Below are 9,381 nucleotides of genomic sequence, written 5' to 3'. Positions count from 1 at the left end.
ACTATTTAACAGCCTGTGTTTAGTAATAGGTAACGTTTGTTATTATGGGATGTCTTCTGAGGACTGATTTTATGTGAGTTTATATGATAGTACATTAAATGACGAAAATATGTGTATTATCAAATAATCTGCTGATTATTTCTTTTTCAATAGTTCTGTCTGTTAAATATTGGAAATATTGAAAGCTGTCATTTCCCAAAGCCCAAGATGATGTGCTGAAGTTGTTTTATTCGACCAACAGTCCAAAACCCTAAAATGCTGATAATAGTGATAAATCAGTCGTGTCAAAGAAAAGCAGCATATCCTCACTTATTAGACACTTTGACCAGCTAATGGTTGGTGTTTCTGCTAATAGTAATCGAGAAAGCAATCAGCAGATTAATCAATAAAGAAAGTAATTGTTAGCTGCAGTCCTAAACTCAGACTGCTGCAGCAGAATGAATACACAGCAGTATGAACAGGAGAATGGTTACAGCTGAGCTCTTTGAGTGTACCTGCACATAGGAGGAAAACTCTCAACTTCAAGAGTATCAACTAAACACACCTTGGCATTTGTGTGGGAACCTTCAGTTCAGTAGACTTGAATGAGGCAAAACTGGACCAGACGAGCCTGCATCAGCCATCGGTCCTCTATGGTCAGTCATGAAATTCACCGGCCACTAGATGTCGCACTAGAGCTCCAGCATCTCAGACCAAAACAGTGTGCACTTTGACCAACCAGGCTCCTTAGATAGAACCAGTGATTGTACCTAGCACCAGCAGATAATTGGAAAAGACACTTCAAACTGCACTTAAACAACAACGTCTCTGTTAGTCTTTCCAGCCATCATCACAGTTAGAAATACATTTCCAGACACCGTTCTCTGCTTAGGACAGCGTGACTCCACTCTACACAGCAGATGAGTTGTGTGCTGCTTTATTAATGTTGTGAAGCTCACATCATGTGTAACGTAGCGCTCCATTCTTCTCTCCTGCAGCCAGAGACAGTTCAGACGCTGTACATGAGAGTGCTGCATCTCCTGTATCGGTTCAGACCCGAGTGTCACTCCATGGTAAGTACTGTGTTCAACCACTTGGCCTCATAGAGCACTTTGACCCCCTAATGTTCATGTAGGGAACCATGTGATGGTATTGTTGGAGTCGTTAGCATACAGCTACTTGTATCCTTCTTTGATTTAAGTCACTTGGTTTTCCTTTTTGTTTCCCCACAGCTTCCACTGTTGGAGAACATTCAGTACCCAGTGTATCATGAGGGAGCCACTGCTATCATTAGCGTCTACATGCGCCTGTGAGTTTTCTTGCTTTCTCTCCTGGATGTAACACAATCTGCACAATCTGCACAGAATGAAACATGATCGCTGCTAACAAGGCAATGGATATATCTGTATAGACATATGTACGTGGTCTGCAGGGCTCCGTAGGCTACAGCTCTGGAGTTGGGACTCAGTGTGTGTGTGTGTGTGTGTGTAGTCCGTCCACAGTGCTTGTATTTAACAGTGTGTGATCTTCCTCAGGCGGCAGTTTCTGCCTATGTGCTTCGTGTACGATTTTTCACTGAACGACCTTTTAGCTCCAAGTAAGAATATGTTTTTATCTGTTCAATCACATATTTGCACATCTGATGGTGTAGATGTCAGATCACCCGGACACTGGTCTTGTTCTTCCTTTCCAGAAAAACAGAAGACTCTGACTATTCTAAGTGCCATCATGAACTTCCTTCACTTCAGGAAGCAGAGGATGGACATGATCTTGGAGAAGCAGGCCAAATTTGTATGTTATATTCAGGGTTAATGTTTTATTTCATTGGCCTGAGGTAAATATTCCTTGTTGTATGAGCGCCATGCAAACAAGATGCTATTGGCTCTCGTTACAGCACTCAGCATGGCTTTTAAAACCCGCCGCTGTTGGCTGCACGTTTAAGTGAAGTAACAGTTGCTCTCTGTGTTGTCAGAGGGCAGACATGGACCGGCTGCAGGCTTACACCAAAGGAAACTTAGAGGCAGAGAAGAAGATTGAGATCCTGACGTGAGTCTCAGAGTAAATATGTCAAATATGTGCATTTCTGTTGTTGCTGTTTGGTATATTGCTGCTTAAAGCTTCTTTAATGTGATGTTTAGTGGGGCTGCACCATATAGTGAAAACAAAATCATATTGCGATTATTTCTGATTAGGTTGCAATATAATTCATGATTAGTGTGGGAATGATCATTTTTGCGTCACTATATTTATTTTCACCTGGGGTCTGTACCAAACACACACGTTCTCTTAAATCTGGAGGATTTGGAGGCCAGGGCATCTCTCCACACCTACAGTACTTCATTATAATGCCGTTTATATGATTTGCGTATTGCGATTTCAATGCAGCTCATGTTTAGCTGCTGTTTTGCTGTTTCATAGGATTTTAAATGGAATATTTCTGTGTTTTGAAGCAGGCCCTGGGAACATTAATGGACCTTTTTCTGACAATGTTTATAGACTAAACAATGAACAGCTTAATTGAATACATAATGGACAGATTAATTGATAATGATAAAACATTTTTAGTTGCAGCTCTAAAGTGATGATCTTTTTTCTGATCTCAAACCACTTCTTTTATTAATACTCAAAATCCTCTTTAGCTGATATAGTGAGCTTTGAGTGACATAATGACACATGATGGCTGCACTTTAACCCAACAACCTACTAAGGTATTGACGTCTCTTGTCCTCGTTCAGGACCATCCCACCAGAGCAGCAGGCGGAGGCCGACGAGCTGGCGGCTGCTCTCTCTGAGCTGCAGGCCACTACCATGCACGAATACCAGGAAGTGGTAGGTGGAACAGTCACAATGATAACAACCTGTTTTTGTGTGTGCGCTTTCAACTGAAATACATACATCTCCTTTCAGAACGCTAGAAATGACAACATCGCAGAGTGGAAAACCACCATCGCAGAGAAGACTCAGAAACTGGTATGTGACTTTGGTGTACGTCTGTGTGGTCGATCAGTGGCAGTGACAGAAGGAGTGGAGGCCTTTCACTGATCAGACTGTGTGCTGTTTGGATGTGTGTGTCAGGCCCAGGTGAAGGTGTCCTTCAGCAACGTGAAGGAAGAAATCAGCAAACTCAAATCTCAGATTGTGGAGTCCCCAGAGGAGCTGAAGAGCCAGATGGAGAAGATGAGGGAGAACCTGAAGAACATCAAGCTGTCCATCGTGAGTAGAAAAGCAAACGGGGTCATCTCTGAAAGCAGGAAATGAGGTCAGCGTTGTGGTCATTGAGCTGTGTGATGGGTTTGTGACGGCTCTGATTCCAGGCAGAAACAGATGAGCGCGTGGTGGAGCTGCAGAACATGGTGCAGGGTGTGACTCACAACCAGACGGAGATGCAGCAGATCTACAACCTGCTGCAGGACCTGGAGAGCAGCATGAACACCACCAAGCAGCGGCAGGAGGAGGTAAGAACAGGGCCCAGCTGCTCTGGATCCAGACCCGTCTCACAATAAGCAGACACACTGTGGTCATTTTGTGGTACTAAAAAACGACTTCCTCTTTTAACCCTCTTTAACATTAGTAGAGTTACTTTATCCCTGAGGGTCAATAAAGTTTGAGCTCTTAAATCAAAAATGATTTAAGTTAATAATGAGAGGTCAAATAAGAATTCTGTTTAACACAAAATACCTGACAATGACATAGCAAACATTATTCAGCTGACTGGCTAACATTAGCTTGCTCGCTACTGTTTTTGCTAGCCAAATATCAGAGTGGATAGGCTAACATTATATATTACACATTATTCTAAAAGTGAGTCATTTATTTTCCACTGTGCAGTCTAGTGGATGTCACTTTGGGCTCAGGCCTACGGACTGTGAGCAACAGGACACTGACTGTAGTTCACTTAACAGCTACTGTCACTATTAACAAGTTCAAAATTTATTCAACCTTTAAAGCTAATGAATGTTAACGAGTGAGACAGTCTCATCTCATCGGCTCCAATCAGAGCATGCTGGAAAATCTGTGGTGTGGAATCCTGTCGTTACAGCTTAATTCACTGTGCAGTTATAGTTAGCATATCACCATTATTAATGACTTATTAGTCAGCATTTACTGTATATAATAATTGTACCTTTTTGTTTTATGAGCCGCGTAAAGGGAACTACAACCTGCATTTGATTGTAAAACCCTGTGTTGTAAAATCACAAATAAAAGACCTTGTATTTCTGTGTGTGTGTGTGTGTGTGTGTAGCACCAGGAGCTGATGGCGCAGTATGAGAAGAAGCAGAAGGAGCTGAAGAACCTGTGCATCGAGGAAGGCCACATGAAGCGAGCTCTGGGCATGAAGCTGGACAAAGAGTCCAAACAGAACATCCGCCGGCAGAAGAAGAGAGAGATGAAGGAGCAGCACGTTCAAGAAGTGTTGGGGTATTTAATGCCATAATATATTTAGTATATACTGTACTATTTACGTAGTTATACATCTGATAAAGGTTGAAAACCAAACTGTTCTACAGGCAGTGTAACCAAATCCAGCAGAAGCGCGAGGAGATGGCCGACAAAATCCAAGAGATCTCCAGAGAGACGCAGCAGCTGAAGGCCGAGATCCAGAGCCTGAGAGACGTCTGCAGCAAGGAGACGGAGAAAGCTCAGGTACGGCCGCCTTCTCGCTGCTCGCCTGTGTTACTGTTTGATTCACGGTGTGAGACTAACATGCGTCACTGTGTGCAGGCTCTGTACGACACCCTGTTGACTTCAATGGACAAGCTGCACACGAGAATCGAGACGCACGTCGTGGACCTGAAACGTGATGTCACCAAGATGTCTGCAAACTTTTAAACACATAATTTTACATTCTATTACTGTGGTGTTACTTCTCTGTTCTGTGTTTTTACTGTTGTACTGTGTTGCCTTTTTCACCTTTCCTATTTAAAAGCTGTATATTAACAAAAGGAACCGCTCGTCGCCATCTCATTGTGTAGCTCTGGTTTCAGAAGCTATATGTTCACATTGTTGCACTAGTGTGGCCCAGAGATCATACATTTGTTCTGTGATCAGCCATGACTGAACCTGCTTCCACAAACCTCCTCACTGCTCCACCCTCTCTGTGGTTCCTACTGAAGACAAATCTGTAAAAATGTGCCGAAATGCTTAGTTTTTTTGTTTTCAAGGCTTCTTCTGTTGAGGAACAGCTGAGGAAGAAAGAGGACTGAATTCTAGCTTAGTTTGCAAGAGAAAAGTTTTTTTCTTACTCCTTTTCCTTCTACATCCCAAAACTAAAATGTATGTAAAGGCCCATAGCAGTGGCTTTGTATGTTTAACTTTCCATCACAGCAGCCCATTTGACTAACCATGGTGCAGTGTTTTATAAATGGATTGGTCCACTACTCTTTTGTAGTTTTATAATCCAACACTATGATGGTCTGTGTTCATTTCCATAATTGTTTGAAGGTAATGCAGTTTAGACTCTTCAGTCTGAACTTAAACTGCAGTAGCCACACAATGTAACATGTAGTCTACAAACATGAGGGTAGATTAGAAATATGCTGTCATAGGTTATGCAGCAGGTTTCAGTTGCTTAGGGTTGAGCAAGTAGTACCATCAGAGTCAAATGTGTCAATTTCTGTGCTTGTAAATATAGCAAATAAAAACAAACCTTGTTCTGTAAATAGTTTTCTAATAAATATAGCAAATTCTGATCAACCAATATCAATTCCAAATGTAAATGAACAACTTCTGGTTTAAGCCCCTCCCACTATATAGATAATTCTGTTGGTTGAGCAGATCATGGTTTACTGGCTAATCCCTATAGATTTTTATACCATACATAAATGAATGGTTGCCTAGAATAGTAAGAACAATATCTAAAGCTCTATAGCATGCATTCAAAAATGTTCAGAAATAATAGATATGCCCAGTGTACTGGAAATGTATTTTCTATTACTATAAGCAATAGTTTTAAATCTTCATGTTGTCATTATAGCTGAATGATGTGATTCCACTAGAGGAAGCAGTTTCAATGTACAGTTTGATGTTTTTTGAGGTCTTTGTCAGTCCAGTGATATGACTCCAGTCCTTAAAGCTGCTGGTGGAGGTCACATTAGGTGTTCATGGTGAATCAATAATCAGTCCGAGGACAAGAACGATTACAAATCTATTTCATATACTACCATAATGTCTTCATTGTAATTATGTGCTAAAATAAGGAGTTTTAATTGTGTTAAGACAAACTATTTGTACTATCAGTTCTGGAAACTGGTGTTGGTGGCTTACAGCATGTGTCGCTGCTGGTCTACGGTGCTCCTGGTCCATGGGGTGGACTGATTTGTTCTCTGATTTGGTTTTGTTTTTTGAAATTCTTAATGGACGTCTTCATGTTTGGGCTCCTTTTTGGGTCCTTCCTCAGAGTTAGGACGTGATTTGTTGGACTTCTTGAGCGTGGCCAGCTGAGCTTTGTACTCTTTGACCTGAGTCCTCAGAGAACGCAGCTCCTTCCGCAGATCGTTGATTTCGGCAATCAGAGTCACGTTCTCCTGCAGAGCAGACGAATATCATCAGGAAAAGGAAATACTGAACACCATGAGCATTAGTTCAGTCATTTTTAGAAATATACGACTTGAATCCCTAATGACCGCTCAGAGGAACAGTGCATGCAGCGCTTACCTTCATGATCTTGACGTAGACTTTGTCGTGCTCCTCAGCAGATTTGGCCAGCCTCGTCTTCAGACTATTAACCGTCTTCTCCAGGTGATCACGCTGGTGACAGAACGCCCTCTGAATATCTTCGTCCACGCTGCTTTTCTCCACCTTCAGCACACACACGGTTTACATTTCTTACAGTGTATGTAAATCACAAGTCTCAGTAAGTCAGTATGTTTGTGAGTGGTGTGGAAGTAAGAATGAACTCTGTGTCTGCTACATTACATGAACCACTCACCCCATCAGACTGTGCTACATAGCGTGTGTAGATCATCTGCACAGCGTCCTTCAGTCTCCTTGGCTCCTGGATGAGGCCCACGCAGTTATGGAGGTCTGACTTGAGGCGCTGAAGATGCGTCTCCAAATCTTTCACCTGGCCACACGAAAGATCAAAACCATGACGTGTTTTGTTCCCAATATTTATAAATGGCAGTGGTTTCCTGATTTTGGTTTTCTCATTTGAAAATGAAAATCTGTTGGCTGCAAAGTATACTGACCCTCTGCTCTCTGTGAATGTATATTAATCATCAGATCCTGTTTTGTTATGCTGAACATCCTTACTGACAGTCAGGGCACAGAATGCTGGTAAAATATGTATTTTGGGTTTTTTTTTAAGAACAATTGGCAGATAACAAATGACTGACAGATAATGACAGCTGAAGTTACTGTAACTATCAGAAAGTCAGTAGTAGCTACGTACGCTATCCTCCAAAAATGGGAGCTATTGTGCAGACCCACACTTGTCCCATCCTTCAAACACCATGGGTGGTTTGTATAATAGATGTGATGTAAAAGAATTGCAAACACTGTTATTTTACCTGTGATAGTGTACAACACCTGTTCATCAGAGTTTAGTTACTAAAGCTGTAAAAGCCGAATGTGCAGCGTGTGTACCGTAATAATAAGATGAAGCTGCAGTATGGAGAGCAAGTGTTCGGTGTGTGCTCACTTTCTGCGTCTCCTTGTGCATCTCCTTATCTCTGGTCCTCAGTTTGAGCCTCAGGTCAGAGATGGTGAGCTTCAGCTGAGTGTTGATCTTGTCAATCTGCACCATCTCTTCCTGCAGCTGCCAAACAGACACAGCTGTCAACATCCCCGTTTGTCTTTACAAGCCAACTGTCATTTCAACATACAGACTTTTCTTAAAATCACTCCACTATCTGCTAATGCAGGAGTTTCACTTTATTTCACCATGTTTCATCATGTTTCAGTGAAATGATCAAAACAGAATGAACTGCATTTTAAAACAGCATCTACACATCAGTATATTTGACTTGACTTCATGAAACAAGATAAAAACAACGTCTTGAAATGGAATATGAAATATATTATCACACACACACAGACCTGATGGATGCGCTCCTTCTTCTCATTGATGTCATCTTTTTGAGGCTCAGTCTGTTTCTTCAACTCGTTCAACTGGAAATCCAGAACAAACTTCAACTTCTCCAGTTCCTGGTTCTTCTTCTTCAAGCTGGAGATGGTCTTATCCTGTGTGCGTGAAGTAGAAGAACAGAATTATTTTTGAGTTGACTCCACTTTTTTATGATTAACAATAGCTAATACTGTCATAATATCCACACTGAGAACTAGTCACTTTTCAAAGTGGTTAAGGAAGACCTAATATTTCTCACAATGAACCAACAGCAGTCATGTAAGTAAATGAAATCATTTAATATCTGTTAGGAGAGCATCTCCAGGACCACAACCCACCATTGGGATCCTATGATCTTATTTTCATGTCTTCAATAATACATATATCTATAATTTCTTGCTGTATATACGGTATACTGAATTGTGCATTCACGTATTTCTATTAAACATGTTCTCAAACTTAAATTAATACAGAGGTTAAAAAAGTAAATGCCCCACAGGTTACCAGCTTCACGATAAGTCATGACTTTACAAAAGCTTTTTTAGAGCACAAGATATTGGATAAATGTGAATCTCAGCCACCTTGTCCTGGTTGGTCTTTTCGTGTCCGGAGATCTGCCTCTTCAGGTCCTCGATGTCGCTCTCCAGGGAGCGGATCAACCCCAGCAGCCTCTGCCGCTCCTGCTTCAGCTTGTTTATGTCCGCACACCTCTCGTCGATCTGTCTCTGCAGACTGTAGAACTGTGGCCACAGTCAGCCACCAGAGAGGGAGGAGAGATGTGTGAGAAGCAGACAGGGAGAAATTCAACAAATGCAATCAGAAGAGGAGGCTCACCTTTTGTGTCATGATACCGGTTTCTCCTTTCAGATTGGTGTTGGTCTCTTTCTCAGTGTGCAGTTTCTTCTCGTACTTGATTTGGAGGTCATGGATCTTCCTCTCCTCGTCCTCCTCTACTTGCTTTATGATCTCTTTAAACTCCACTATCTGCTGCTGTGCGTCCTCCTGACACTGGACAAAATCAAAGTGGACAAAAGAACTTCACTGGTTTCATGTGTTGTCCCTGCTCCTTCACCAGGGTGAACTATGAACGCAATTTAAATTAAATGAATTAAAATACAGACGATTATGGACCTGGAGAATGAGACTTAACAATCAACTATCTTCAAGCTTCCAACCCAAAGCATTGTTCTATCTTTCTCTGCTCTGATCTGATTGGTTGTTTTCGTCCAGCCCCGGTGGATTCTTGCAAATGTCATTAGAAGCACTAGGAGGAGCCAGAGAACCTGATTTATTCACAGATGATCTGTCTCATGTTCTACTGTCAGGATATAGGGAAA

The 9,381-nt window shown here is 41.7% G+C and overlaps 2 protein-coding genes across 2 annotated transcripts in view; one reads left to right on the top strand and one right to left on the bottom strand.

Annotated features, from left to right (window-relative positions):
• Positions 1–5,676, top strand: part of nuf2 (UF2 component of NDC80 kinetochore complex) — a 6,862-nt gene extending 1,186 nt beyond the window's left edge. Inside the window, exons 2-13 of the mRNA XM_035661116.1 lie at positions 978–1,052; positions 1,212–1,288; positions 1,515–1,576; positions 1,673–1,770; positions 1,952–2,025; positions 2,715–2,808; positions 2,887–2,949; positions 3,055–3,192; positions 3,294–3,434; positions 4,223–4,398; positions 4,488–4,623; positions 4,702–5,676. Coding sequence (XP_035517009.1) covers positions 978–1,052; positions 1,212–1,288; positions 1,515–1,576; positions 1,673–1,770; positions 1,952–2,025; positions 2,715–2,808; positions 2,887–2,949; positions 3,055–3,192; positions 3,294–3,434; positions 4,223–4,398; positions 4,488–4,623; positions 4,702–4,809 — 1,242 coding nt within the window. The 3' untranslated portion in view covers positions 4,810–5,676. The remainder of the gene's footprint in view (positions 1–977; positions 1,053–1,211; positions 1,289–1,514; positions 1,577–1,672; positions 1,771–1,951; positions 2,026–2,714; positions 2,809–2,886; positions 2,950–3,054; positions 3,193–3,293; positions 3,435–4,222; positions 4,399–4,487; positions 4,624–4,701) is intronic.
• An 82-nt stretch (positions 5,677–5,758) lies between these two features.
• The window catches only part of cfap57 (cilia and flagella associated protein 57), a 10,971-nt gene continuing 7,348 nt past the window's right edge, over positions 5,759–9,381 (bottom strand). The window contains exons 15-21 of the mRNA XM_035661115.1: positions 8,879–9,052; positions 8,626–8,784; positions 8,017–8,160; positions 7,619–7,735; positions 6,908–7,042; positions 6,634–6,777; positions 5,759–6,503 (exon numbers count right to left, since the gene is read on the bottom strand). Of these exons, the coding sequence (XP_035517008.1) occupies positions 6,330–6,503; positions 6,634–6,777; positions 6,908–7,042; positions 7,619–7,735; positions 8,017–8,160; positions 8,626–8,784; positions 8,879–9,052 (1,047 nt within the window). The 3' untranslated portion in view covers positions 5,759–6,329. The remainder of the gene's footprint in view (positions 6,504–6,633; positions 6,778–6,907; positions 7,043–7,618; positions 7,736–8,016; positions 8,161–8,625; positions 8,785–8,878; positions 9,053–9,381) is intronic.

Source organism: Morone saxatilis, unplaced genomic scaffold (assembly GCF_004916995.1).
Source record: "Morone saxatilis isolate NCDOM2014 unplaced genomic scaffold, NCSU_SB_2.0 Contig18, whole genome shotgun sequence".
NCBI lineage: Eukaryota > Metazoa > Chordata > Actinopteri > Moronidae > Morone > Morone saxatilis.
The sequence above is the reverse complement of the archived record's forward strand: the minus strand, read 5'-3'. Positions and strand labels throughout refer to the sequence as shown.